The sequence below is a fragment of the Cervus canadensis genome, chromosome 3, assembly GCF_019320065.1.
Source record: "Cervus canadensis isolate Bull #8, Minnesota chromosome 3, ASM1932006v1, whole genome shotgun sequence".
Taxonomy (NCBI): Eukaryota; Metazoa; Chordata; class Mammalia; order Artiodactyla; family Cervidae; genus Cervus; species Cervus canadensis.
The window spans coordinates 101,255,100-101,282,611 of NC_057388.1; the positions used below are offsets into that span (position 1 = coordinate 101,255,100).

Consider the following 27,512-nt stretch of genomic DNA (forward strand, 5'->3'; position numbering starts at 1 on the left):
TATAAGTTTGGATATTTCAGATATTGGATCTAATAACCTATAGGATTTTGGGCTTTGTGCTTTGTCCAAGGACTCTCAGAAATGAGGATGGAAGTTCGGGTATCCTTAAGAGTGAGCAAAGGTCACTTAGATAAAAGCTCTGAGTTTAAGACGAGCCTCCTCTTAGGACACCACCAAGTTGTTACATGAAGCATGGCTCTTTAGAACCCTCCAGGCTAGGTAGGGCAGGGTCTTGATATTGAGGGCTGTGTGGCTTGGATGAATGACCCTTGTGTGCGTGTGTGCTAAGTTGCTTCAGTCAAGTCCAACTCTGTGCAACCCTATGGGATGTAGCCTGCCAGGCTCCTCTGTCCATGGGATTCTCCAGGCAAGAATACTGGAATGGGTTGCCATGCCTACCTCCAGGGGATCTTCCCGATCCAGGGATCGAAACTCTCTCTTATATCCCCTGCATTGGCAAGCAGATTCTTTACCACTAGTGCCACTTGGGAAGCCCCTGAATGACCCTTATGGGTAAACAATTCCTATTTCAGTAACTAATCTGTTTGGATTTTGGTAGTGTTTTTTTTTAAATTATTTATTTTTCATTGGAAGATAATTGCTTTATAATATTGTGTTGGTTTCTGCCATTCATCAGCATGAATCACCCATGGGCATACATATGTGCCCTCCCTCTTGAACCTCCCTCCCACCCCATCCTGCCCTCTGAGATTGTCACAGAGCACCAGGCTGAGCTCCCGCGTTGTAGAGTAACTTCACCTTAGCTATCTATTTCACACGTGGTGATGCATTTTATTTCAATGCTACTCTCTCAGTTCGTCCCACCCTCTCCTGCCCCTGCTGTGGCCATTTGTCTGTTCTCTATTGTCTGAGTTTAATTCCTGCCCAGCAAACAGGGAGTTTTGGTAGTTTTCATCTGGTCATGTGGTGATTCAGTAGCCATACACACAGTTCCATGCAAGCAGAACTGCAGGTTGTGGCAGACCCAGTAATATCGTTCAGTATGCTTGCTAAAAACATGGGTCCTGAGTGCAACTTTCAGGGGGGAAGTGTGGTTTCTGTATCTCTGCTTCCTTCCCTGAAAAATGGAGACAGCCATGGTACTTATTCTGTTGGACTGTTGTGAGCATACACAAACAAAAAGTACTTAGAACAGTTCCCAGCAAGTGGCATTTATCAGCAATTCACCAGAACTGCATTGACATCCTTGAGAGCAAGTGTGCTCTGGAGTACAGAATACTCGGAGTGTCGCAGTTACACACAATGAATTCTGAACTTACAAACAGCGGCAGAGACACAGTCTTCCTGTAGGAAGGAGAAGGGTGCTAGATTCCACTCCAGAGAAGCTGGAGAAAATTCAGGTTTTGTCTTTGTCTCTATGGCAGCCTCTTCAACCCAGCTTTATCCATTCCTTTACTCATCCTTAACGTCACGGCTAAGAACACCCATTCTGGAGTTGAATTGCCTGGGTTCAAATCCTTTCTCTCGCTCTATAGGGAGGCTAAGCACATTCTGGGACAACTGGAAGATTAGGTAGCGACACATTTTTGGAGGCTAAATTTGATATTTAATAAAAATTCATGGATAAGTGCATGGATAAGTCCAAACCTTGTTGAACTTCCATTTTTCTAGGTGAACTTTCTTCTAAATGGAAAATTATCCATGGAAAAAAGCTCCACGAGTTTGTCATTGCTATGGGCTTCAGTCAAGCCCTGACCCTTCCTCTTACTGGCTTTGTGACTTCAGAAGTTATTTAACATCCCTAACTGTTCCCTTTCTTGTCTATGAAGTGGGGTAATGATATTACCAACCTAAAGAGGTCTGTGGTGAAGATTATACAAGATAACTCATAGGAAATGCCTCTCACCAAGCCTGGGGCATAAAGACTATTCATTATGTATTAGATGCCGTTACTGTTCCATCAATGAACAAATATTTATTGATTTATTCTCCCATTTCATTTTTTAATTGGAGGAAAATTGCTTTATAGGGTTGTGCTGGTTTCGGCCATACAACAATGCAAATCAGCCATAATTATGCATGCATCACCTCCCCCGTCTCCCTCCATCCTGCCCCTCTAGGTCATCACAGGGCGCTGAACTCAGCTCCTTGCGTTCTATAGGAACTTCTCCCCAGCTATCTATTTTACACTTGATAGTGTACATACGTGGGTGCTACTTTCTCCATTCGTTTGCCTCCTTCCTTCCCCCACTGTGCCCACAAATCCATTCTCTAGTCTGTGTCTACATTGCCTCCCTGCAATAAGTTCACTAATACAATTTTCTAGATCCCACAAATATGTGTTAGTATACAATATTGGTTTTATTCTCTTTCTGACTTCAGTCTGTATAATAGAACAAATATTTATTGAGCTTTTTTTCTATCAGAAATGCACCTGACGAAATTTGAGTGAAACAAAAGGAAATTATCCTCAAATTGGGAGAAGGATGTGCTGAGGGGCTTCAGAGAAAGACATTCCCCAGGTCTGTTTGCCTGAGGGGCCACTGTGTCCTCAACAAAACTCAGGGAGTGATACCGAGAACAAAACTATGGTTTAAAAACCAAGCTTGAGGAAAATGGCTCAGTGTACATGCCGCTAATCCTGGAGGTGGATCTCTAACTGGAACTCCACCCAGCCAGAGAGCCGGGAGGGACTGGAATGAGATGATGAGAAGGTTCGGGGGACGCTGGCCTGCGGGGCGGTCAGTGAGTGTGGTTAACTCGGTCTGCACACTCGGGATCCTGTTCCACTGGACCCTCTCAGCACTGCTGCTGAGGATTCTGCCTTGATTCCATGGTGACCAGAGGACCCAGCTGCCTGTTCTGTGCCAAGAACCAACAGGCTGATGGACTTGGTAGGGCTGATTTTTTACCTTTGGCTGGAGCAAAAGGACTCGAAGATGAAACTAACCAAGAAAACCAAACCCCAATAGTGTTGTAACCTCCAGCTTGAGTTCACACCATCTCATTTGAGTTTACACCATTCCTGGGATGAAGTCACACCCCAGCATCCTTCCAGAGGCAGGAGAAAGGACACATAGGATGGGCTAGGATCTTGAAGACTATCACTGATACCACGTCTGGGCACAGCACTCTTGTTCACTAAATACTCTCACTCAAGGACGGAATGCAAACCTCAGTGAGGTAGACTCTGAAGGGAGATTCAGTTTGCAGGCTGTCCACTCCAAACTGGGCAGACAGGTCACTGTCAGGCCTGGTGATAGCTGAAGAGCTGCCTTATGTACACACAGGTGGTGTTCAAACATGTTCAGTCAGTTCAGTTCAGCCACTCAGTCGTGTCCGACTCTTTGTGACCCCATGAACTGCAGCACGCCAGGCCTCCCTGTCCATCACCAACTCCTGCAGTTAACCATCATCAAACAATAGATTTTTATCCCCATGTCGCGAATAAGAATCCACACGCACAGATTGTTGAGTGACTTTCCATAGAACCAAAGCTGGTTCACAGCCATCTCCATCAGAGCAGCCTGTCTCTCTTACAACCAGAAAGCTTCTGAGAGCTGGAGATAAGAGGTTTCTTCAGGGCCAGCTGGGGTGAGGGAGTGATATCAGATTATAATGCAATCCAGAGTCTTTAAAATTATTGGTCATAAATAGAAGCCAAGAGCTTGCGGAAACTCAAGGAAACATCCTCTGCAGGAGGGCGAGGATGGTGAAGCAAGTCTCTGGGTGGCAGCGAGCGTAGCGGCAGAGAAGAAGCACAGCGGTGTTTTCCTGAGAAAGCTGGTTTTGTTTTGTCTTAGCACCTTAAAGGACTTCCCGAGCACAGGCAGCAAAGGAGGATTCAGGCTCAGGGCACACTAGGCAAGAAACACAGGGAGGTGGAGTGGGCGAGTGATCACCCCCGCCCTTCGTGGTCACCCCCGTTCCAAACACACACTGCTGGGTGCCCACTGTTTACATCTCAGTCTAGAGGTACGCCCTCATGGGGTTTCCTTCCCACTCAGGCAGACAGGCCAGGCTGGAAGCCACCTCCTTCTCGACAGGCCAGCCCCAGGCCTTGAAGAACGGAGCCAGATTCTTCTGCACCTTCTCAGAGAACTTCCTCACCCACAGGTTCATCTTGCCAGGGTTGTCACTGGGGATGTCAGAGAGGGTCTGGTACTCAGCAAAGAGCTGGGTGAATGGCTCCCACCCAAAGGCCTCCTGGAGCTGGAAAAGGAGGAAGGGGCAGAATGAGGTATAAGTCTGTGAAAGACTGCAGCATACATGTTCACGAGTGTATCTCATTTCCTATGATTTCTGTGTGTGTGTTAAGTCACTTCAGTTGTGTCCAACTCCTTGCCATCCCATGGACTGTAGCCCACCAGCCTCCCCTGTCCGTGGGATTTTCCAGGCAAGAGTACTGGAGTGGGTTGCCATTTCCTTCTCCAGGGGATCTTCCTGAACCCAGGGATCAGACTCGCATCTCTTACATCTCCCGCATTGGCAATGGGTTCTTTAGCACCAGCGCCACCCTGTCTCCCGATCTTACTTCTGATCATAAACATGATCATGTGACCATGTTGGCTCATTCCACTTCTTGGTCACAAACCCTGTACTCTTTGAATCTAGTAGGGGGCCACACAAGGAACCTGATTGCTAAAAAGAGGTAAATCCTTAACAAATGAGAGTTATCTCCATTATCTGTAATTTCTTTAATTAAAAAAAAACACAGTATTCTCAGTTCCTAAGTGTTTTCAATTTAGGCATCAGACAGGTTTGAGCTTGACTGAGATGGAAATCGGTCCCCAAATTTGGGAACTTACAATATTTTTCAGACATAATAAAATCTTTGTGTTTTATTTTTTTTTCAGCCACCTCAGACCTGTGACTATTTTCAAGGCTACTGTTTTTCTCTATAGGACACTGCCTATGGAGCAAAACAAGAAAGAAGCAGGTATGTCACAAGTGGTTCGACACGCAAGTGATTCGTAATTCATAGGGAAGAACCTACCTGAATGCCATGGGTGGGAAACTCTTATTTGCTAACATTATAGAAATTTTTGATTCCCTGGTGGCTCAGATGGTAAAGAGTCTGCCCTCAATGTGGGAGACCCGAGTTCGATCCCTGGGTTGGGAAGATCCCCTGGAGAAGGAAATGGCAACCCACTTCAGTATTCTTGTCTGGGAAATCCCATGGATGGAGGAGCCTGGTGGACTACAGTCCATGGGATCGCAAAGAGTCAGACATGACTGAACGACTTCACTTTCACTTTTCATAGAAATTTAGAGCTAGCAGCAATCTTGGCGTTTCCAAGATCTCCCCTTTTTGTGGAGGAGAATCCTCTGAGTCTGGGGTATGAAACCGCAAGGACAGGTGCACTTTGATCAGCTTCCCTGTGATCTCATGGCTGTGTCCTCACTGACATGGCCTTGTGAGTCCTCCTGCTCATCTCTGTTAACATATCACCACATTGAACATATTATTACACATATAACATTATGAAACATCTGCAGTGTGTCAGGTACTGCGCTAGGCAAAAATGATTAAGGGCTCTTGTCCTTCCGGAGGTCACTGGTCAACCGGAGAGACAGACGTGTAAGCGAACGAATCACAAAAGAAGTGGGCTTGTCCAGATGATGTCAGGAGAAGAGGACAGGAGAGTCGAGCTCAGACAGGTGACGTGACAGGAAACAGACAAGATGTTCAGTCGCAGGAGGGGAAGCATGGGGAGACACAGAAGCGGAATTGGCAGATGCGTTCCCAGCGGGGAGCAGCTCGGTAAACTGCAGGATAATCAAGGAGGTGGGAAACTGAGAGCTGGAGGTGTTGGTGAAAGTCTGATGATGAAGGGCCTGCGACACCCATCTAAGCGTTCCCCCTTTCTTCTGAATGTGAAGGAGCACACTTGAGGGACTTAAACATGGAATATTCAGATTATTTTGGAGTTGGTGTGGAAGGTGGATTGAAGGTGGTTGAAGCAAGATGGGGGAAAAACTTAAGAGGCTTTCGGAGCAGAGAGGAGGATGCTGAGGATCTGTGCTAAGGCAGCAGCAGGAGGAAAGACGGGGAGAAGACCTCCCGCAGGTCAGGAAAACAGAAGGTGCCCATTTGTCCTGAGACCAAGTCTTGGACTTCAGGACGAGAGGTCTCCCCAGAGCTTTTGCAGAATGAGACTCATGGTGAGTGGGTCAGCAGGTAGATTTTGCAGAATGAGACTCATGGTGAGTGGGTCAGCAGGTAGATTTTGCAGAATGAGACTCATGGTGAGTGGGTCAGCAGGTAGATTTTGCAGAATGAGACTCATGGTGAGTGGGTCAGCAGGTAGAGCGGAATAAGGACTTTGCCTGACACTTCAGCAGCAACTACCATGTGGGTTCTGCTTCCCTGCAACCCTCAGATTGGCTCTGGAAGACTCCAGATCTGATGCAACGCAGTTATCTCATTGACTGGGGCTGTCTCTCACTCAGATCTTCAGAAAATGAATGAAAAAAGAAAAATCAAAGCGAGAGTTTGGAAGTGCAAAAGCCTGGGCTTGTCACTGACTCCTGACCGCAGGTTCTGGGCCTATCATTTAAATGTGTGATGTTGGTCAGGATGCTTAGACTCTAACTCAGTGTGGCTGTGAAATGTGAGCCATGACCATTATTTAGAGGGTCATGGTAGACAGAACAGGAGATCTGCCTGGGGAGTGGCTTTCACAGCTTGAAAATAGTGAACTTCAAAGCAGTATGGGAGAGGGGAAAGGGATTTCTGCTTATTTCACAGGAAATCAACTCACTTTGAGACTTTGGTGTTCTTCTGTCGGGTTGGTTATTTACTTATTCATTTTGAAGACACTTTGGCTTCAAGTGGGTGGTGGAAACCTGACAATTTCGGGGACAGAGTTACCTCCTGAGAGGTCTTCTTGTGATGCAGTTGCCCCTAACACTATGAAGGGATGCAACACTCACTCGCTGAGGGAAAGCAAAGCAAGACAATCACCATTTCCGAGGCACTCATTAGGGAACAAAGGACAAGCCAGTGAGTGGGAGAGACATGACTCAGTCTCAGGGGTGTCTTACTCAGAGCGTCTGCTCTTGACCAATATACCCACAGATTGTGTGTCTCTCTAGTTATTTTTTTTCTCATAATAGCTGTCATTTTCTCTTACATATACAAAAGCACAGGAGGTGAGTAGGGGAGGTGTCATTATCTGCATTTTAGAGATATTTGACCTGAGAGGCACCACCATGCAGCCAGGGGAGGTGGTGGGCAGGTTGGTGGGGGTGGAAAGGACTTGGCAAGCTCCTGGGATCTGGGATGCCCTATGATGGAGGGACTGGGGGCCCCAATCTCCCTGAATTTCTGCTCAGTACCTGCAGATATGTTTCCAGAGCTGTCCACACTTCCCAGCTGCGCAGAGGGGCTCCATTTTCCAGGTGTGTTTTGATCCTATTCTCCCGTTTTGGAGGGCTCAGAGCTGGGTGGGCCTGAGCCCTGGGGATGCCCAGGACCGTCTCGTGCACATAGACTGACCACAGGTTGCAGGTGGCCTCGGTGGTGTGCGGGGGGAACTCCCACTCCTTCCGCTGCTGGTTGTGCCCCAGCTCGTGCACGGGGCCCCAGAGCCCTTGGCTTCTCATGGCCATCTCATTGATGAGCTCCGGCACGGACTCCAGGTGGCACATGATGGGGTAGCCCGAGTGCATCCAGCCTGGGAACACAAAGGGAGAATGAGGCATGGGGGAGGGTCCACCCAAACCCATCTCCCTCCGTTCCTCTCCACTGGGTAACATTTCCTCACCATCCTGCCTGCACCCGATAATTCCAGAATCTCCCTGCTGACTTAGAAAGCTTGGTCTAAAGAGTGCCCAGCCTCCTTCCCAGACTTCCACTCCGGAGTTACGCCTCCCGCTTTCTCTGGCCCCAAAGAATATTAATTCTTTACATAGCCATTCTCATTACAAATCAGTGGTTCCTTTCATGCGAGTTTCCCTTTGCGTGCCAGTCTGCAACATTAGGTCTTGTGTCCAAATCTGAGATCCTTGAGGCCAGGCAGTGTTATTCCTTCTCTTGTAGAAACCACTGTTGTCCAAATTCATGATTTTTAACAATGAAAATCTTGCCCTTTGTTCAAAGATTACAAAATAGGGCCAAAGGAATTTTTTGCATTCCCCCCCCCTCTTTTTTTTAAACAAGAGGTGTTCCTCTTTTCTGTAAACCTAAATACTTAGTATAAATCTTTTTACCCCCTCTTCTCATTGCCAATCTGAATTATGGTTGAAGGAGATATCTCAGAGGTTTTAACCTCTCCTTGAAACAACCCTCACCAGCGTCTTGAAGTCCTAGTACCAGTTTTTCTGAGACTGTTCCACCCTTCTATGAACTCTCACCCTGTAGGTGAACAGTATTTACCTTTTTTGCATGTAAACATCATTTCATCTCCATGTCTTCAATGTATTTTTCTCCTCTCACTTTACCGGTAAAATTCTGCCTTACACATATTGGATATTTGGAAAAGGCAAAATAAAAGTCAGCAGAAGGGAAGAAATAACAAGGACCAGGCAGAAAATAACTAAAATAGAGAGTCAAAACACAATGGAAAAGATCAATAAAGCCAAGAGCTGGTTTTTTTGAAAGGACAGTCAAACAAACTCTGGCCAGGCTCACAAGAAAAGCAAGTGGACCCAAGTCAACAAAGTAACAAATGAAAGAGGAGAAATACCACAGAGATATAAAAAATCCTAAGAGAATACTATGAACAGTTAGATGCCAACAAACTGGACAAGAAGAAATGGATGAGTATCTTGGACGAGTTTCTAGAAACACACAGCCTGTGCAAACTGCATCAAAAAGAAACATAATTTGAACAGACCACTCACTAGAAGTGAAACAGAATCGATATATAGAAAAATACCTCTGTACAAACAAAAAGTCCAGGACTGGATGGCTTCACTGAGGAATTCTACCCAACAACAAACACAGTAGAATTTATACCGATCCTCCTCAAACTCTCCGAAAAGACCGAAGCGGACAGAATCCACCCAAAGCCATTCTAGGAAGCTGTCATCCCTCTGATATCAAAACCAGACAAGGACACTACAGAAAGGAAGGAAGAAAGAATGAAAGAAAGAAAATGACAGGCTCAAAGAAATGCACAATAGTGAAGAAATGGTGTCCACCCCCTAGGAGCATCCCTCTGGAGCACCTACCGGCTGAGATCTGCACATCAGCAACAATCCTCTCTGGACGGCGGAAAGGGAAGGGCTGGGCCGCCAGCCTGGCTATAGCCTCCATCATCTTGTCCCAGAGGCGGAGCAAGGGCTCTGGGTCCTCCAGGGCCCGGAGGTCCGCAGTCGGCACCGTCAAGATGATGTTGTCTGTCGCCAGCTCCCCCCAGGGAGCCGGGCTCTCCTGAACACAGCTCCTCCACGCCTCCAGGGATGTCTCACCTGGGAATAAACATCATGGAACCTGTCACCCACTTCCTCCACCTCCCTTGAGCTGAAAAACACAACTGCAACCCCAGGAGGAGGACACCGAAATATGGAACGATTATTATGCATGTCTACATGCTGCTCAGAGAAGGTTGGGCCCCCAGACGCTCCCCTCTGTTCTGCCCTGAAGTCTCCATGGACACAGGGAGTTCTCATTCCTGCCCCCACTGCCATCTCCAGCAGTCCCTTCTCCTTCTGTCCACCAATCCTTTCGCCTCCGCTCCTTGGCAACCAGCCCCTAACTACACAGCATCCCCCGCTCTCCTGCTCCCCGCCACGTGCAGTCCACTCACCCAGCTTGTAATACGGGGCAGGCACAGCCCTCTTGATGGTGATGGACACAGGCCCCAGGTTACAGCCCGTGGGCACGATGACATAGAGAAGGCCGCCCCAGAGGCTGGAGACCGACTGCTTGGTCCTGTCCATATAGCACTGGTGAGTCACCACAGGGGCTCGACACAACTTGCTGGCACTCATCAAGTTGTCGGTGTGGCAGCCAATCTGTAACTGGAAAGGCAATTGCACCGTGCGTGGGCGGAGCTGGTTCCCTGGGCCGTGGGTGTGGGGTTGTGTGTGGGGCTGTGTGATGGAAAGTACTGAGCAAACTCCAGCCTCCCCTTTCTGTAAGTGGTGCATGCAGACCATGAGATGGTAGCACTCTAAAAGTCATATGCACTGAACGGTACGTAGAATCATATTTCTAGGGATTTAAACAGCTCCACAGTGGACTGACTTCCCTGGTAGTTCAGTTGGTAAAGAAACTGCCTGCAGGGCAGGAGACCCGGGTTCGATCCCTGGGTTGGGAAGATCCCCTGGAGAAGGAAATGGCAAACCACTCTAGTATTGTTGCCTGGAAAATCCCATGGACAGAGGAGCCTAGCGGGCTACAGTCTATGGGATTGCAAAAGTCAGACACAACTTAGCAACTAAACCACCACCACCACCAGCACAGTGGACCACCATCAGGCAGACCAGACATAACCCTGAGGCAGATACTGACTAGTGTCTCATGGTGCCTCTGTACTAGACAGAACCTGGACTCCTACACCAGGGATCAAGCCCCTGAGGTGGTTCTGATGCCGGGAATAAGAAGGGAATCCTTGGCTGCCCTTCGTGCACAGACAGGAGGCCCATTCAGACACAGTGGGATGCGGGATGTGGGCTCATCCCAGCCTCCCCTCCTGCTCAGACAGATTGAGAGCATCTCGTCTGGAGGCCTTGGGACCACTTTTCTCAGGGTTACTGCAAGTGAGTGCGAGAGGGGAGACTGACCCCCAAGAGACCCTAACATGGTAGGAAGTGACCCTCAGAATTGAGGCAGGAGCGATTTTAATTTGGCATCATGGTCTATTTTTGTGAGCGACGGGGTTATGCACACCCTTTAGGGATGAAGATAAAGATGTAAAACCCAGAAAGGCCGTGCGGGGAAATGCCTGAGGCTCAGAATATGTCAGGTGTCCTTTCCCCCACATTCCCATCAGAAGGTGGAGCGCTGAGGGCTTGTCTTAGAGGACTGGGTCTGATGTGAGGAGCTCTACATAAGCGCTCAGTTGTGTCCCCCTCTCTGCGACCCCATGGACTGCAGCCCGCCAGGCTCCTCTGTGTCCATGGGATTTTTCCAGGCCAGGCTACTGGGAGTGGGTAGCCATTCCCTTCCCCAGGGAATCACTCCCTTAGGCACCCAGAAACTTAGCTGCTTCATCTGTAATGTGGGTAGGACGATGCCTTCCTGCATTCTGGTAGAAAAGCGGTGAGCTGGATGAGAATGAACGCGTGAGGCAGTGGAGGGGGTCCAAGCCTTACCTTCAGGCCGGCGCAAGCTGCAGCTTCACACACGGAGACTTCTGTAAACTGTCCACTTGGGAGGTGCAGCCCCATACTCACCCAGGCATCACCGCCGCCTGACAAAAGGCACAGCAGAGGCTGAGCTCTTCTCCCACTTGGTGTCTCCCAGCGCCTCCTAGACGTGCAGCCCTGCCCTGCACACCTCAGCTCATCCATGCTTCCTGTCTGAAACCCATCTAGGCCCTGAGCAGAACCCCAGTCCCATCTCCCTGAAAGTGTCTGATGGAGGAAGGAACTGGCCCACCGAACCTTCAGCCCCTGCAAGACCCCACGGAGCCCACGATCCCCCTGCCTGCCCCGCCCCGGTCCCTGGTGGCCTACCTGGGTTGCGTGCATCGATCTCCACTGTGTGTTCTGATAGGTACAGGTCGGAGCCGCAGGACCAGGCTCCAAGCGCCTGTGCCAGCTTGGAGCAGTCAGTGCCAGAGCGCGCCAGCTCCGTGGCCAGGCAGAGCACCACCGCCTCACAGGAGTCGCCGGCCACCGGGTTCTCCCGGCTCACAGCTGGGAACCCTGAACAACGCAGCCACCCCCTCAGGAGCCGGTGCAGGGAGGCATAGGCAGGGACCCCCTCCGCGGGAATCTGGAAGAAGCCGGCTCCATCCACTTTCAGTTTCGCCAGCCAGTTCTTCTCCAAGTTGCCACCCTTGAGGTTCAAGGTAGCCTGGAATTCAGACAGCGCCCTGCGGAAGTGGTAGTTCAGGCTGTCGGCGGAAGGGACTGGGAAACAGCCCGGGTCCATGGTCCAAGCTAGGATGCTGAGGCCAAAGCTGTTGAGTATGACGTTACCGGGGAAATCAGCCAACGCGGAGCGGCTGGGGTTCTGGGAGGCCCACCACCAGGCATGGCCCCCGATCAGCAAGCCCCCACCCTCGGCCACAAACTCCTGCAGCTGCTTAGCCTCCCTGTCGCTGTAAGCGGTACAGCAGTAGACGCACACGTCACTCGTCAGATGGGGCTCAAGACTGCACTCCAGTGCGTGCTCCGACAGCAGGGCGTGCAGTTTTTCTAGACTGGTATTCACCCCAACTTTGCCCGTCTGGCCTTTGGCCAGCCAGCGCACAGCATTGAGTAAAAAGGTTCCCATACTGGGAGCAGAGAGTATGCCCTCATGGGCAGCCAGGACCACCCGGCCCTGGCCATAGCGGGCAGCTGCCAGGAAGCAGCGCAGAGAGGCATCCAAGCCCAGGGGGAAGGCCAGGGCCCCGTGCACCAGCAGCTGCGAGGGGAGTCTCTTGGTCCCGATGTCGAGCTCTGAGATCCCTTCCAGGAGCTGCTGCTGATCCTGTCTGAGGTCCTCCCCACACCTAGAAAAGGAGCAGAGGGGCTGCAGTCAGATGGGGAACCACTGTGACCAGCTCACTGAATCCAGAAATCTGGGTACAGAGGTTACACACTTCACGCCAATTTTCTCACTCTCACTAGTAACACTGGAGATTTGAGTCACTTGTGTGACTCGCTTTATTGCAGTGGTCTGGAACTGAACTCACAGTATCTCCGAGGTATACCTATTACTGAACATAGAAATGAATGAAGTTAAAAAATAGATCTATTCTTCAGAGTAACATTTCTGTAAAGAAGGCAGTATAGAACATCAGATTCCCCTCTCCACATGCTAGCTCTGATCTAGGAATGTGTTACAAGTAAACTCTTCATACTACACTTGAAGATTTATACACTCTTTTTAAAGGGCTTCCCAGGTGGTGCTAGTGGTAAAGAACCCACCTGCCAATGCAGGAGACATAGGAGATAGGGGTTCAATCCTTGGGTCAAGATCCTGCCATGCCTGCAGGAGGGCATGGCGACCCACTCCAGTATTCTTACCTGAAGAATCCCATGGACAGAGGAGCCTGGCGGGCTACAGTTCATAGGATCACAAAGAGCCAGACATGACTGATGTGACTTAGCACGCACTCGTTTTAAAAAGTGTCACTTAAATGTGATGACTGCATTTACTACTTGGTACTGAGAAAAAGAAAGCTGACTGCCAAAAAATTGCTGCTTTTGAACTGTGGTGTTGAAGAAGACTCTTGAGAGTCCCTTGAACTGCATGGAGATCCAACCAGTCAATCCTAAAGAAAATCAGTCCTGAATATTCATTAGAAGGACTGATGTTGAAGCTGAAACTCCAATACTTTGGCTACCTGATGTGAAGAACTGACTCATTGGAAAAGACCCTGATGTTGGGAAAGATTGAGGGCAGGAGGAGAAGGGGATGACAGAGGATGAGATGGTTGGATGGCATCACCGACTCTATGGACATGAGTCTGAGCAAGCTCCAGGAGTTGGTGATGGACAGGGAAGCCTAGCGTGGCTGCAGTCCATGGGGTTGGACACCAATTGAGTGACTGAACTGAACTACATACACACAGGGGGCTGACTCACATGCCATAGTTTGCCAATCTCTGACGTAGAATCTAGGTCAAACTTCTAATTTATAAGAAATATAGGGAACAAAGTAATTTATTCAACTTCACCACAGGGATTCAGTCAGCAAAACACAGACTGTTTTGAAGGAAACACATTCTATACTATGGGGAAACTATTCAGGACAAAGTACCTAGTTTCCTTAAAAACATAAAACAGCAAGAGAGAAACAGAATTGGAAAGGAAACTCAGTATTATATGAGACATAGAAGTCATATAAGGCTATCAAAATATTTGGGTTTTAATAAAAGATCAATTCAAAAAACTGAAAAAATAAGACAATTATGGAAACGGAAAATGACATTAAGAAATTATTACTTCTTTTAGATGTGATAATGGTACCTTATGCTTATGTTTTCAAAACATAAACAAAACAAAAGACACTTCAGATTCCGTGGCAGAGATGAAAAATGTAGGTGTAGATGAAGAAAAACAAGAAAACAGGTTTAGTTTGCTGGATAGGAATCCTTTGGAAGTATTAAGAGGAATTAGTTGGTGAGATTTACCTGTTTGTCCCTAAGACTTAAAGAGAAGTTGGAATGAATCAGATCCACCCTGCTTCTCTGAATAACTCCTCACCTCCCAACCCTTCCAGAGGGAACCAAGTCTAAGTGTGCCAGGCCTTGGGGCTGAGGACACTGCTAGCTGCTTTCTAAATATATGTCTGCCCTTCCTTGACTGGCCTGATCTCCAGTCAAGATCAAACAAGTCATTCCTAAACAAGTCAACCCTGAATATTTCTTGGAAGGACTGATGCTGAGCTTCAATACTTTGGCCACCTGATGCGAAGAGTCAACTCATTGGAAAAGACCCTGATGCTGGGAAAGATTGAAGGCAAAAGGACAAGGGGGGTGGCAGAAGATGAGATGGTTAGATAGCATCATCGACTCAATAGACATGAATCTGAGCAAACTCCAGGAGACTGTGAAGGACAGAGGAGCCATGTGTGTTGCAGTCCATGGGGTCGCAAAGAGTCAGACACAACTTAGCAACTGAACAACATGCCCTTCCTTACAGCAGCATCTTGACTTCTTCAGAGGTGCCAGTACCCACTTAAAAATATTCAGCCCTTCCAACCCTCTAGCAGCTAGAGTTGGCCAGGTGAGCTAACTTTGGCCACTGAAACATTACAGAGGTCTGATGGTCAGAGCTCCCAGAAAACATATTACTATCTGCATTAAAAGAGACATATGCAGCAGGTATATTCATTCTAGCTTATTCTTCGCCAAGGTGTAATTATATTGCCAAAAATAACAGTAGCAATCTTGTAGTCATAACGATGAAAGTGAAGCATCATCATAGGGAGGGGTATGGGTCATGGAAGTGGTAAAGGGGAAGAGAGACAGAGATAGAGGGAGATTGGGAGGGAGAGAGAAACAGAGAGCAAGAGAGGGAATGAATGAATATGCATGAATGAACCTGGGTTATCGTGAAGCAGGGAGTTAATGCCACAGTCCTGATTATCTGCCTGGACGTCGTCACATGAGAGAAATAAACTACAAGAACAATCCACTATAGCAAGGCTTCTGCTACCTGTGGCCACGCACAGTGAGTCACTGATTTAAAGAGTTATAAAAAACCACAAATATCCAAAGCTTCTGACCTCCTCTAATCTTTCCTTTCCTAGTCCTGTACAGCTCCCTAAGTGGAAACACCTGTCCTTAAAAGTATCTGATCATGGAAATCTTGACTCCTGTCTTCTCTCCCCACTCCAGTTCAGCCCACCAGCCAAGCCTGGAGGCAGGAAGGAGCCAAGGTACCTGTCTTCCTCAAGCTGCGCCTCTGGCCATCGCTGTGTCTTCTCTGAGGCTCCAGTTCCCATCAGACATCCCTCCGTCTGGACTCCCGGCTCTCCTACTGAACAGGCCTAGCATAGCTCCAGTCTGAGACACCCGGGAATCCCCCGCCACCAACCCAGGCACCAGACGGACTGAAGAATAAGACAAGCACTGCTAACAGACTGATTATTGCTCTGGCCACAGACAGCAGGAAAAGTGAGAACTCAGCCCTTCCTGGGCCTCACTGCATTGCAGCTGTCTCTTCCTTTCTTTGTCATGGTTCTGAAAAGCAGTAGAAAATCACGTGTATTAAAGTGGAAGCTGAATGAAGAGGAGGATCAGATTTACTGTGAACATGCATCAGACTCCTGGTAGGGAAACACCACTCACCTGACTAGGAGAGGGATCTTGGGCACCTTCTTGGAGACCTTGAAGCAGTCTTTGTCCCCATAGGTGTCAGTGAAGTACACTCCGGCCACACTGGTCACCTGGTTCCCTGGGAACCTGGACAGCACCTTGTCACTACCGTGCTGACTGGCCCAGAACCAGGCCTGGCCCCCGATGAGCAAGCCCCCGCCACGTTTCACAAACTGGATCAGCTCTGCAGCCATGGTGTCATTGTAGGCACTGATGCAGTAAACCTCCAGGGGTTCTGCTGGTTCTGGGTGAACCTGTGCCTCCACCCCGGAGCCCTCCAGGATGTCTGCCAGGGGTGCCAGGGACGGGTGCACACCAACAGGCGCCCCAGCAGAGGGCGAAAGCCAGCGCACCGCATTGAGAAGAAACGGGGCCAGGCCGGCATCCAGCAGATAGCCCTCGTGGGACACCACCACCAGGCGGCCTCGGCCATAGAAGGAGGCCGCGATGAGGACCTGGCCTTTGTCGTTCACCATCACCGGGAAGGCGGCCTCTCCAGTGAGAAGGAGTTCACTGGGGACAGGGTCTTTGGGTACCTCCCAGCTTGTCACTCCATCCATGAGGGCCTCAAAGGCAGCTGCAGGAGTTGTCGCCATGGTTCAATGAGCTGTAGGAGAAGAAAGCAAAGACTCAGCTTGGTCAGAACAAATGAAGAAACGTGTGGGGGAAAAAAAAGAAAGAAAACTAAATGCATTCAGGCACTTCCTTGGTATTCCAGTGGTTAAGAATCTGCCTTGCAAGACAAGGAACACAGGTTTGATCCCTGGTCGGGGAACTAAGATCCCACATGCAGCAGGGCCACAAGCCACCCTTGAGCCCCAATAGTGAGCTGGTAGAGTGGATCCTACATGCCACAACTAAGACCTTATGCAGCCATAAATAAATACATAAATAATGCATTCAGATAAAAACCACTTGTTAGGTTCCCCGAGTAGTAGAAGGCTTGGGGATTCAGCAGGGAACACGACAGACAAGGTCCCTGCTTTCACGAATCTAATACTTGAGTAGGGGAAGGAAAATAGTTAGGTAGACAAGCAGATAAAACGCAGCCATTAATAATATTGTTAGATGAATAAAACACAGTGATGTGATATCCAGCAACCAGAAAATTACTTTAGATGGGGTCACAGTAAAGGCCCACAGGAGAGAGTGACATTGAAGCTGAGACCTGAGATTTAAGTTGAGACCTGAAATGCTGCAAGTGAGCATTTTTTTTTTTTAACTTTTTATTTTGCATTGTATTGTGGTAGAGTCCATTAACAGTGTTGTGCTAAGTTTCAGGTGAGCAGTGATGGGAACATAACTCAAGTATCCGCAAACACGTATCTATTCTCTGCCAAACTCCCCGCCCCTCCAGGCTGCCACATAACATTGAGCAGAGTTCTGTGACATACAATAGCTGTTTATCCATTTTAAATATGCAGTGTGGACACATCCATTCGAAACTTCCAAACTATCCCTTCCCCGCATCCTTCCCTCTGGGAGCATTTTAACAGAGAGAAGGCCCATGGGGGCTGGAGGAGCAGAACCTGAGTGGTGTGAGGGTGGGGCTGGATTCCACAGGAGCAAGAAGATCAAAGTGAGAGTTAACCTGAGATGACTCAGTACATTATTTCTCTGGACAAAATGGTCAGTTGACCTTTCAGAAACTAAATTTGTTCTGGTAGCTTTGACTAAATGAATTGGGAAACACCTCCCAGTTTATTAGGTCTGCCCTCACTAGGGAGTTCTTCACCACTACTAGGGGAGCATTCTGAGGTTTACCAGGACTTTGAAAATTTGGTGTGCCTAAAACTGAGTTCATTTTTCCCTTCAGAGCAGCTCCTCTTGGATAAATTATTTATACACCAGTCTTCCCATTTGTATAAAGAGAATAGTACATCCCTTGGAGGATTGTTTTGGAAGATGAAGAGAATGCAGATAAAAATGTCCAGTCTCAGGTATGCAAGGAGAACAGAAATCATGAGTGTCTGTCCCTCTGCTGTGCTTTCTGGCCTCTCCAAGTGACAAGAGCCAGGTAGCAGGTGCGCTGTGTGCCCCAGACCACCTCCATCCAGCAACTGCCCTGGAGGACTCTCCTGGGCACTGGGAGACCTTCTCACCTGAGCAAGTGTCCAGGGCCAGCCCTGAAGTGGCGGTGAGCTGATACGGGGCAAGCTTCCCCTGGGGTAGAGCCATCCTAGGTGCATTCTGGAGCCCCTCACGGAGTTACCCCAGGAATCGGGCTCCAGCTGCCCACAGTGGTAAACAGCTCAGCAAGAGGCCCTTCCTTGCTGGAACAGGGTCCTTCCGGGTTTCCTCCTCTCCACGTCCTCACTATGCAGTTCTGGGCTCACTTCCCAAGTAAACTGCCTGTGCTCAGGTCCTTTTATTAGGCTTGGCTTTGGGGAACCACCAAAACTGACCAACACCAAACCCTTCCCTTCCAAGGCATCTCCTCCCTCCTGTTTCCATATACTGTCAGCCACCTCCATTTGCCCTTGTTTTTCCCACTTATCAAATTACCACTCCCTTTAATTTACATTCCTATCCAGAGGATACCAAGCTGGTTTCTGTCCTCAAGATGCATTCTGCAGTCTCATCCACAATTTTCCCCAGGCCTACTCACATCTCTTCCTCATCAGTTTCATCCACTCCCCCAGGTAAAGCTGAGTGCCTCCCCCTGGATTTTAAGCCTGCAGAGTCTGGGCTTTCCACAGTTTACTAGACTTTTTTTCCTTTCACTTTCTCCACCAATTCTCTAAAAGGCTTGCTCCTTAAGCATGCCCAGTATTCCCCATAAAACTCCAGCTCCTTTTCTTTCTTTCTTTCTTTTTTAACTATCCTTCCCATCTGAGGGGCTTCCCTGGTGGCGCAGATTGTAAAGCGTCTGCCTGCAATGTGGGAGACCTGGGTTGGAGCCCTGGATCAGGGAGATCCCCTGGAGAAGGGTATGGCAACTCACTCCAGTATTCTTGCCTGGGAAATCTCATGGACAGAGAAGCCTGACGGGCTACAGTCCATGGGGTTGCAAAAGGTCGGACACGACTGAGTGACGAAACAACAACTCATCTATTGCCTTGTTCTGAATACTGCCCGCAGAAGAGTGATTTCACAAAAAAAGTACCAGTCCCCAGCTGGAGTGTGAAGCCAGAGGGTGAATGATTTCAGTATGTGGGTTTGGGGTGGAAAAGCGCAGCAAGAGGTCAGGAAGTCTGAGGTCAAGCCTCTGACAAGACAAGCGAGCTCGCTCATGAATCCGAGCCTCCCTAGTTTTACAGGAAAAGCACCAAAAAGGGAAAGAAAAAACAAAAAAAACTGGAGATGAGGAAAAAAGAGGTTCTCAGAACCCTGACTACATACAACTGTCACTACGTTCGCATGCATGCACACGCATCCACAAACACACCCCCATACAACCACACAACTTCTGTCAAATTCTTGACCCAGAAATGCAAAGGCGCGAGAGGAAAGCGTTTCGAGACGAATGAAAATATGGAAAGGAACGGCGAGAGGAAACCTGAACGTGAACCTAAGGAGACCAGAGACACCGCGACTGCCCACCACCTGGAACGATCTCCGGCCTGCATCTGGCACCTGGGGGCGCACCGGTCTCCCCAGGTCCTCGCCCTCCCCACCCCCCGAAGCCACCCACCCCACCCAACTGACGCGCTTCAACCCGCGAACTCACGCTACGGCGGCGCGGGGTGCGGGGAGCGGACCGCAGCGCAGATACGGATGCGGAGGCGCTTCCTGCGCGCCGACTTGTAGGCTGGGGAGGAGGCGGGTCCCTCCCGGAGCCTCCGCCCCGCGGCCCCGCCCTGCCCGCCGCACCCGGGAGGTGTCCTCGGGGATGGGCAGCCCTGATCCTGGACACCCCTGGGGGTCAGAACCCCCGCTTCCCCAGACCCTACGAAGGATCCTGCTGTGTGCGAGGGAGCTGCGCAAAGTTGCTGTCACGTTTGATGAGGAAAGCATACGCCAAGTCTCCAATAAGCCAGACTCGGGGCGGACAAGCCAACAACACCGTGACCCACGACCCGGGATCGGCGCTGGCCCCGCGTGGATCAGGGTCCCTTCCCCTCCAGTCCCGTGTGCGGCGCCCGAGAACAGAGGCTTCCGCGTTGCCACCACCGGGTTGCTCCTGCGTTGAGGGCCTGTCCCCTGGTGGTCAGTCTCCGGCGGCGCACCGCGCGCCGAGGGATTCGCGGGGATCCAGGGAGCTCCATCAGAACCGTCTGGGACTGTAGACAGGAATGTTGCCCAGGGATGTGCTTGCTGGCAAGGAAACGTGCCTGTTAACAACACCAGACACGTCCACTCCAGCTGAAGTGATAGAGGGGCTGCGGCTTGAATTTCTACCCAAGAGGAGTGAGAAGGTCAAAATCAAGGTTAAAGAGGCCCAGATTTGCTGGGAATCTGATTTTGCAGTTTTGCGCAGTCGATACACTATTTTTACTTTTAAGGATTTTTTTGCTGTTTGTTTGTTTTGTCTTGTTTGTAGAAGGAGAGAGTGACGGTAGGGATGGGGCAACGCGGGCGTAGTTGAGGGTGATTGTAAAGATGTGGACCTTAGATCCCTATTTTATAACCTGTCTCTCCTTCGGAGCTAACACTGGTTATACATGTAAATCATTGCTCTGCTTATGGAGTTACTAGATGTGTCTGTTTTTCTTAAAGGATCATGACTGACTGTTTACAAAAATTACTTAAAAGCATCCGTTAATGTCACATCCTCATTGAATTTTCACATGTACTTGACACTTTACTCATATTCTCTTCTGTCTCAGGGCCATGGTCTTCACTAGATCTCAAGTCTTTGTAAAACAGGTGGTACCTCCTCCAGTATCTTCCTATCCAGTTCAATTTTTTGTATTTCATTTTAAAAAATTTATTTCTAACTTCTTCTTTGATAAAGATACACTTGGGTAAACTCCATTTCTTTAAAAAAATTTTTTTTGAGTTTTCTTTTAGGGTATAGCCTATTAACAGACAATGTTGTGATAGTTTAAGGTGAACAGGCAAGGGACTCAGCCATATGTATGATGTATCCATTCTCCCCCAAACTCCACTCCCATCCAGGCTGCCACATAACAGTGAGCAGAGTTCCATGTGCTATACAGTAGGTCCTTGTTCGTTATCCATTTTAAACATAGCAGTGTGTACATGTCCATCCCAAACTCCCTAACTATTCCCCCACCATCCTACCCCCATCCTTTCCCTCCCCTGTACCCATAAATTTGTTCTTTGAGTCTGTGAGTCTCTTTCTGTCTTGTAAGCAAGTTCATTTGTATCATTCTTTTTAGATTCAACATGTAAGAGATGTCATAAGATATTTCTCCTTCTCTGTCTTACTTCACTCATGACACTCTCTAGGTCCAATCATGTTGTTACAAATGGCATTGTTTCATTCCTTGTAATGGCTGAGTAATATTCTATGGTGTATGTGCACCACATCTTCTGTATCCATTCCTCTTAAACTTTGTTTCTCGCCTCTCTGTATAGAACATGTCCTTTCTTCACTGCAGGTCACGCTCTCCTTTGCCAAAAATGAGGTTCAAACTTTGAAATCCAGCTTATGATTCTACCACTTTGTTTCTTTCCCAAGGTCACCAGTGGACCCCTTTCCAAATCTAGTCTCCATCCCTGCCTCCTGGCCTTCAGTACACACCGGGTAAGTAAGTGCTGACTGACTTCATTTTCACTCTTTGCTCTTTAACATTGAGGGGGGAAACAGAACAGGCTCCATTGAAAGCAGGACTCCATCTTGGGCCGACTGTGGACTTTGAACTCTATGCCCAGTATCTATGGAAACGACACACCAGCTGGAAAACCAGACCCCCTGGATGGAAGAGCCCCAGGGCTCGCACCTAGACTCTCTGTTGCCTAAAAGAATACCCTGATGATCTGTGTAACCGAATAGAATCATAAATTTTATTATGCTTATTGGGGTTTGACCACAGGCCTATTGATAAGTGTCCACTGTTAACTACCATGGGTTAACTTTGATTGTGTCTTTCTTTTCCTTTGTTCAGGCTAGTTACAGGGAATTTGGGGAGGTGGGTTTGGACACGTACACTTAGGGTATATAAGGTTCTCAGAAAAACTGGTCAGGGTCCTTGGCTAAGAGGAGACTCTACCTTGGGCCCCCCGGTGTAATAAACTGCACTCCACTATCTGCATTGTCCTTCTGAGTGAGTTTGTTTCCCGGAACGTGTGGCTACAACATTTGGTGCATTGGCCGGGAAACTCCTCACTTTGAGGAGACAAGTCCCATTTGGGACTACTCCGAGGCCTTGCGGCTCAAATCTAGAGGGGGGAAGGTACCTTGCCCTTCTGGAAGGATTCTGCTTCTCAATGCCTGGACCTTTCATGTTAGCAGGTAGTGGACGGCAGCAGGGGAACTGAGCGCTCAGGTGAGGAGGAACCCACCCATCAGAGTGGAAGAGGGGGCCTGATCACCCCCTTGGGAAGGACTAGAAGAGGCATGGACCCACAGGAGACTGGAATTGGCAGGTGGCAGTGATTGCTTGGTACACAGGTTGATGAATGTGTTAGAGCTTAGGAAGGAAATTTGTGAATGTCACTTAGGTGGTGGTGTCCACGCTGTCTTGGGGAAAATTATTACCAAGCCATCGCCAGGGGGTCGTTAGAAGAAACTTGGTCTTTGTGTGCTTGTATTCTGCCCTCCCTGAGGAGGTGTCCCATCTGCTGTGAAATTCTTGACCCCCTCAGAACTGTCAGGCTAGAAGGAGTGGAACACATCAGTGAGTATGAATTGGCTTTTCTGGAGACGACCTGGGACGTGGGATGTTTAACCCATCTGTGTTTTCATTCACACCTGATGAAGCCCACCAAGTCAGAATGGATTTTAGAAGTTACGGGAGAAACAGTCATGGACCACGTGGTGTTCTGGTTTGGCCATGCCGACTGGCAGGTGAAGACATGCTGATTCCCCTTCTCCCTCTGGGGTCTGGCAGGTAAGGCTCTTCTCACCCCATTTAGGAAGGAAGCGGAATGGCAATATAAATGTTTCATTGAGTGGAAATATCAGAAGTACATAGGGTACCGAGAACTTCATAGACAGAATGAAAAGGAAAAGTAGAAGACGGTTTGAGAAGGTAAGCAAGATGGGGGGAAATGAATCTAAGGCAACTGTATTGCAGTGCATGATTAAAAATTTAAAGAAGGGATTTGGAGGAGACTATGGGGTTAAGACGCCTAACCACCTCCACATACTCTGTGAGGTCGAATGGCCCCCTATGGGAGTAGGATGGCCACCAGAGGACACCATGAACTTAAAAATAGTGGAAGCAGTCTACAGTAGTCACAGGAGAGCTGGGACACCCGGATCAATATCCATATATTGGTTCATGGCTAAGGCTAGCTCAAGACCCTCCTCCTTGGACGAGGTTTTGTATCCAGAAGGGAAAGGGAAAAATATTAATGGCACAGAAATTGACTGATGATAAAAAAAGAAATTCTACAGGATTTGGACAAGGATGAGCTGTCCCCTTCCCCATACTGGATGATGACACACCCGCCTCCCAGTGAGTGCTCCACGAGGACCGGAGTCCGCCTTAATGCCTGATCCAGGGCCAGGTGAAGTTCCTGCAGCAGCCGCTGCTCCTCCGCCAGCTCTCCCGGAGATCATAGAGCCATCGTTTCCGCAGGCCCCAGTCCCAGCGATGGAGACTTCTGATCAATGCCCCCAGGATTCCACCTCAGCCAGATCTCCTAGATTTTATCCACCTCTCCTCGTGAGTACTGATGGGAAGGGGGAAGAAAACACAGCAATTAGACAGAGGCTGCGCTCTGCCAAGGAACAGGGGGAAAGAACCCCACTACAGATGCCCCTCAGAGAGCTACAACAGCCTCCAGTTGAGGACGTATGCGGCATTACCATCAGCCCCCTGTAGCCTATTATTACCAGCCGTTTTCCTCTATGGATATATTAAACTGGCAGAGACACGCTCCACGGTACTCGGGGGAGCCACAAGCCATGATCAGGCTAATGGAGACTATTCGAACCCACCGCCCTACACGAGGTGACATAATTCAACTACCAGTCTCCCTTTTCGGCTCTGAGGAAAGGACACAGGATCCTAACTGAGGCCAGAAAATGGTTAAGAGAAATGGCACCTGAGGGTACTGCAACGCTGCAGCGGTGGGCAGAACCAGCCACCCCTGATGAGAGGCCCGATTGGAACTGTAACACAGAGGAAGCGAGGGACCATCTGGAGAGATATCGGGCAGCTATTTTACAAGGTCTGAAGAGCGGGGCCGAAAACCTATGAGTATGGTAAAACCCAACGAGGTGCTTCAAAGGGAAAGAAAACCACCCTCTGAGTTCTACAAAAGACTGTGCGAGACCTATAGACTTTATACACCAAGAGATCCAGAGGCTGCCGGGCCTCAGATGGTGATAAATGCAGCCTTTGTGTCTCAAGCCTACCCTGAAAATGTCAGATGGGAGGACACCAAGGGACTTAAGAATTTTTATACATCCCTGAATGCCCAGTACCTTTGCTGGGGAGAGACTTGCTGTCTAAATTGGGGCCACAAGTGACCTTTTCTCCCCATGAAAGACCCACTCTTTGAGTGGGCTCAACCACCTATTTACTCTTCCTCTTGGTAACCCCTCAAGATGAATGGAGGTTGCACGATCTTCCAGAAGGGAAACTGGATGGGCTAAACAGTGGAGAGAGAGAGAGAGTTGACTCAACAATTCCCTGAGGTCTAGAAGGAAGACAACCCCCTCAGGCTTGCAAAACAAGTCCCAGTGGTAATAGAACCCAAACCTGGTACAATTACATCAGCACCCACCTTGGGCCTGCCAGACCTTGCTAAGCCGTTTACTCTTTACATGACTGAAAAGGATAAGGTGGCTATGGGAGTGTTGTCCCAGACTATGGGGATGCGGGACAGACCTGTGGCTTATCTCTTGAAGCTGCTGGACAATGTTGCCACTGGGTGGCCGGGATGCTTACGGGCAGCTGCTACTGTTGCCTTACACCAAGCTGACTTCAGGCCGTAAAAGTCCCGCATGAGGTCAACACTCTCCTGTGAGGGGACCCCCATAAATGGCTGTTGACATCCCGGATTACTCAGTACCAGGGACTGTTATGTGAGAACCCGCATGTTACTATTGTGCCTTCTCAGGCCCTGAATCCAGCCACTCTCCTTCCTGTGGGAGAAGGTGGGCCCTCACATGATTGCAAGGAAATCCTAGAAGAAGTTTATGCCAGCAGACCTGACTGGAGAGACCAGCCAATCCCAGACCCAGAGTGGGTCCTGTACACCAAAGGCCTGGTGAAACAAGGACGAGGACTGTCGGGATACGCAGCAGTCACGGAAGAAACCATCGTTGAGGCTAGCTCTCTGCCATCACACTGGTCCGCTCAGCGGGCCGAACTATATGCTCTAATCCGGGCCCTCCAGCTCTCAAAAGGTAAGAGGACAAACATTTACACAGACTCCAGGTGTGCTTTTGCTACTTTACATGTACATAGGGCTTTACATAAAGAGAGAGGTCTTCTGACAGCCAACAGAAAAGACATTAAAAACAAAGAAGAAATCTTGACTCTATTAGATGCTGTGTGGGAACCTGAAAAGGTGGCAGTGATGCATTGTTGGGGTCACCAAAAGGAAGGAGTCACCAAAACAATGTGACCCCACTGTTGGGGTCACAAACATGGGGAAACCGACTAGCAGATAAAGCTGCAAAACATGCAGCTGAGAAATCTGGGCCTGCTGGTGTGGGGGATCTATCAGAACCTTTGTACTCTGAAAAATGCCTGAGTTAACTTTGACTCTCGCACAGTATACCCCGGCCCAAGACCAGCTGGCTGAAGCAGAAAGGGCCACCAAAAATGAAAAAAAGGCTATGCTGCCCCTGGACATAAATAAAAACCTCGAGGAATACAGTTAAAAGGCACTCTATGTGGACTTTAAACCCTGCCAACACTCATGGTTTGTACCTTCTCAGGATGGGTGGAGGCCTTCCCCACCTGAACTGAAAAAGCAAATGAAGTGGCTCACTGTCTGCTTCGAGAAATAATCCCCAGATTCGGGTTCCCAACCAGAATAGGATCAGACAACGGCCCTGCCTTTGTAGTCGACTTAATTCTACAGGTATGTAAAGCTCTAAATATCGAGTGGAAATTGCATTCAGCATTTAGGCCCCAGAGTTCTGGGACAGTGGAACGAACCAACCGGACCCTTAAAAGAGACGCTTTCCAAGTGGATCGTAGAGACTGACTGCTCCCGGGTGGACTTGCTTCCGATGGCTCTGCTCAGATTCAGGATGACCCCATGGTTCCACGGCTCTTCTCCGAACGAAACTGTGTATGGGAGGCCCCCTCCTGTAATAAAACCGATGTCAACAAATGTGCCTCAGGGAAGGGGAGATGAGATTTCACAGCAGATGGAACAACTGGGTCAGGTAATAAATCAGGTGACTAGGTTAGTACAAGAAAGGGTGCCATACCCCCTGGGGGAACAGATTCACGAATTTGTGCCCGGGGATCAGGTATGGTCAAGGACTGGAAACATGACTCCTTGGCCCCACATTGGAAGGGTCCATATACTGTTGTTCTAACCAGCCCTACTGAGGTTAAAGCTGCAGGTGTCACCCCTGGATCCACCACAGGGGGGTGAAGACAGCATACCATGCAGACCTGGAGGACGCCGAGTGGACTACACAAAGGACCCCACTGATCCCCGCGAAACCAAGATCATCTTGAAGAAGGAAAAGAGATGAAGCTCTGCAATACACTGCTGCTACAAGGACTTGCTGGTATCATCTTGAGGCTAACCATAGTTTCAGTACAAAGAGGGACCTGTGCTATAATTAAAGTTGAATGTTGTGGATATATTCCTGATTTATCTGCCAATAAATCAGCCACCCTAGATGACATGAAAGGTCAGATAAAAGCTATGTCTGATGATAGTCTTCCTTTTTGGACTTCAGTCTTATCTTGGGTGAAGGGTGATTGGTGGAAAACTATATTTACCATTGTTATAGTTGCTTTGATCTGCTTTGTGGACCCTCTATTTTACAACGTATTATGAACTTTGTAACCCAAAGGTTGATGTCGTTCTCCCAAATTGGAGGTCGGAGAGTCAGGGTGCAATATATCCCTATGAATGATGCTCATACTATGAGTTAAGAGCATCAAGAGTGGGGAATGAAGGAGGAAACAGACAGAACAGGCTCCATTTGAAAGCAGGTCTCCATCTTGGGTCGCACCATGGACTTTGAGCTCTATGCCCAGTATCTATGGAAACGACACACCAGCTGGAAAACCAGGCCCCTGGAAGGAAGAGCCCCCGGGCTCGTGCCTAGACTCTCTGTTGCCTAAAAGAATACCCTAATTATCTGCGTAACCGAATAGAATCATACATTCTGTTATGCTTATTGGGGTATGACCACAGGCTTATTGATAAGTGTCCACTGTTAACTACCTAGGCTTACGGCATATGAATCACGGGTTAACTTTGATTGTATCTTTCTTTTCCTTTGTTCAGACTAGTTACAGGGAATTTGGGGAGGTGGGTTTGGGCACCTACACTTAGGGTTTTCAGAAAAACTGGTCGGGGTCCTTGATTAAGAGGAGACTGCCTTGGGCCTGCTGGTGTAAT

General features: G+C 48.8%; 1 protein-coding gene and 1 long non-coding RNA gene across 4 annotated transcripts; one reads left to right on the plus strand and one right to left on the minus strand.

The window, feature by feature from the left end:
* Positions 1 to 858: 858 nt before the first annotated feature.
* Positions 859 to 19,708, minus strand: TCAF2 (TRPM8 channel associated factor 2). 2 transcript variants are annotated; one of them, XM_043463939.1, is made up of 8 exons: positions 19,561 to 19,701; positions 15,864 to 16,497; positions 11,590 to 12,575; positions 11,227 to 11,324; positions 9,717 to 9,930; positions 9,139 to 9,378; positions 7,303 to 7,640; positions 859 to 4,173 (listed from the first exon to the last, which is right to left on the minus strand). In XM_043463939.1, exons 2-8 carry the CDS (start codon positions 16,484 to 16,486, stop codon positions 3,931 to 3,933), a joined length of 2,742 nt encoding a protein of 913 aa, XP_043319874.1. In that variant the 5' UTR covers positions 16,487 to 16,497; positions 19,561 to 19,701; the 3' UTR covers positions 859 to 3,930. The 2 variants fall into 2 exon arrangements, with proteins under 2 accessions (XP_043319874.1, XP_043319875.1); XM_043463940.1 differs by lacking the exon at positions 859 to 4,173 and having other exon boundaries at positions 7,501 to 9,025; positions 19,561 to 19,708.
* A 286-nt stretch (positions 19,709 to 19,994) lies between these two features.
* On the plus strand, positions 19,995 to 27,246 carry LOC122438779. Of its 2 annotated transcripts, none has more exons than XR_006268629.1 (4): positions 19,995 to 20,260; positions 21,478 to 21,543; positions 22,605 to 22,849; positions 23,359 to 27,246. It is a non-coding gene; the product is annotated as an uncharacterized LOC122438779 (long non-coding RNA). The 2 variants fall into 2 exon arrangements; XR_006268628.1 differs by having other exon boundaries at positions 22,720 to 22,849.
* The last annotated feature ends 266 nt before the right edge of the window (positions 27,247 to 27,512 follow it).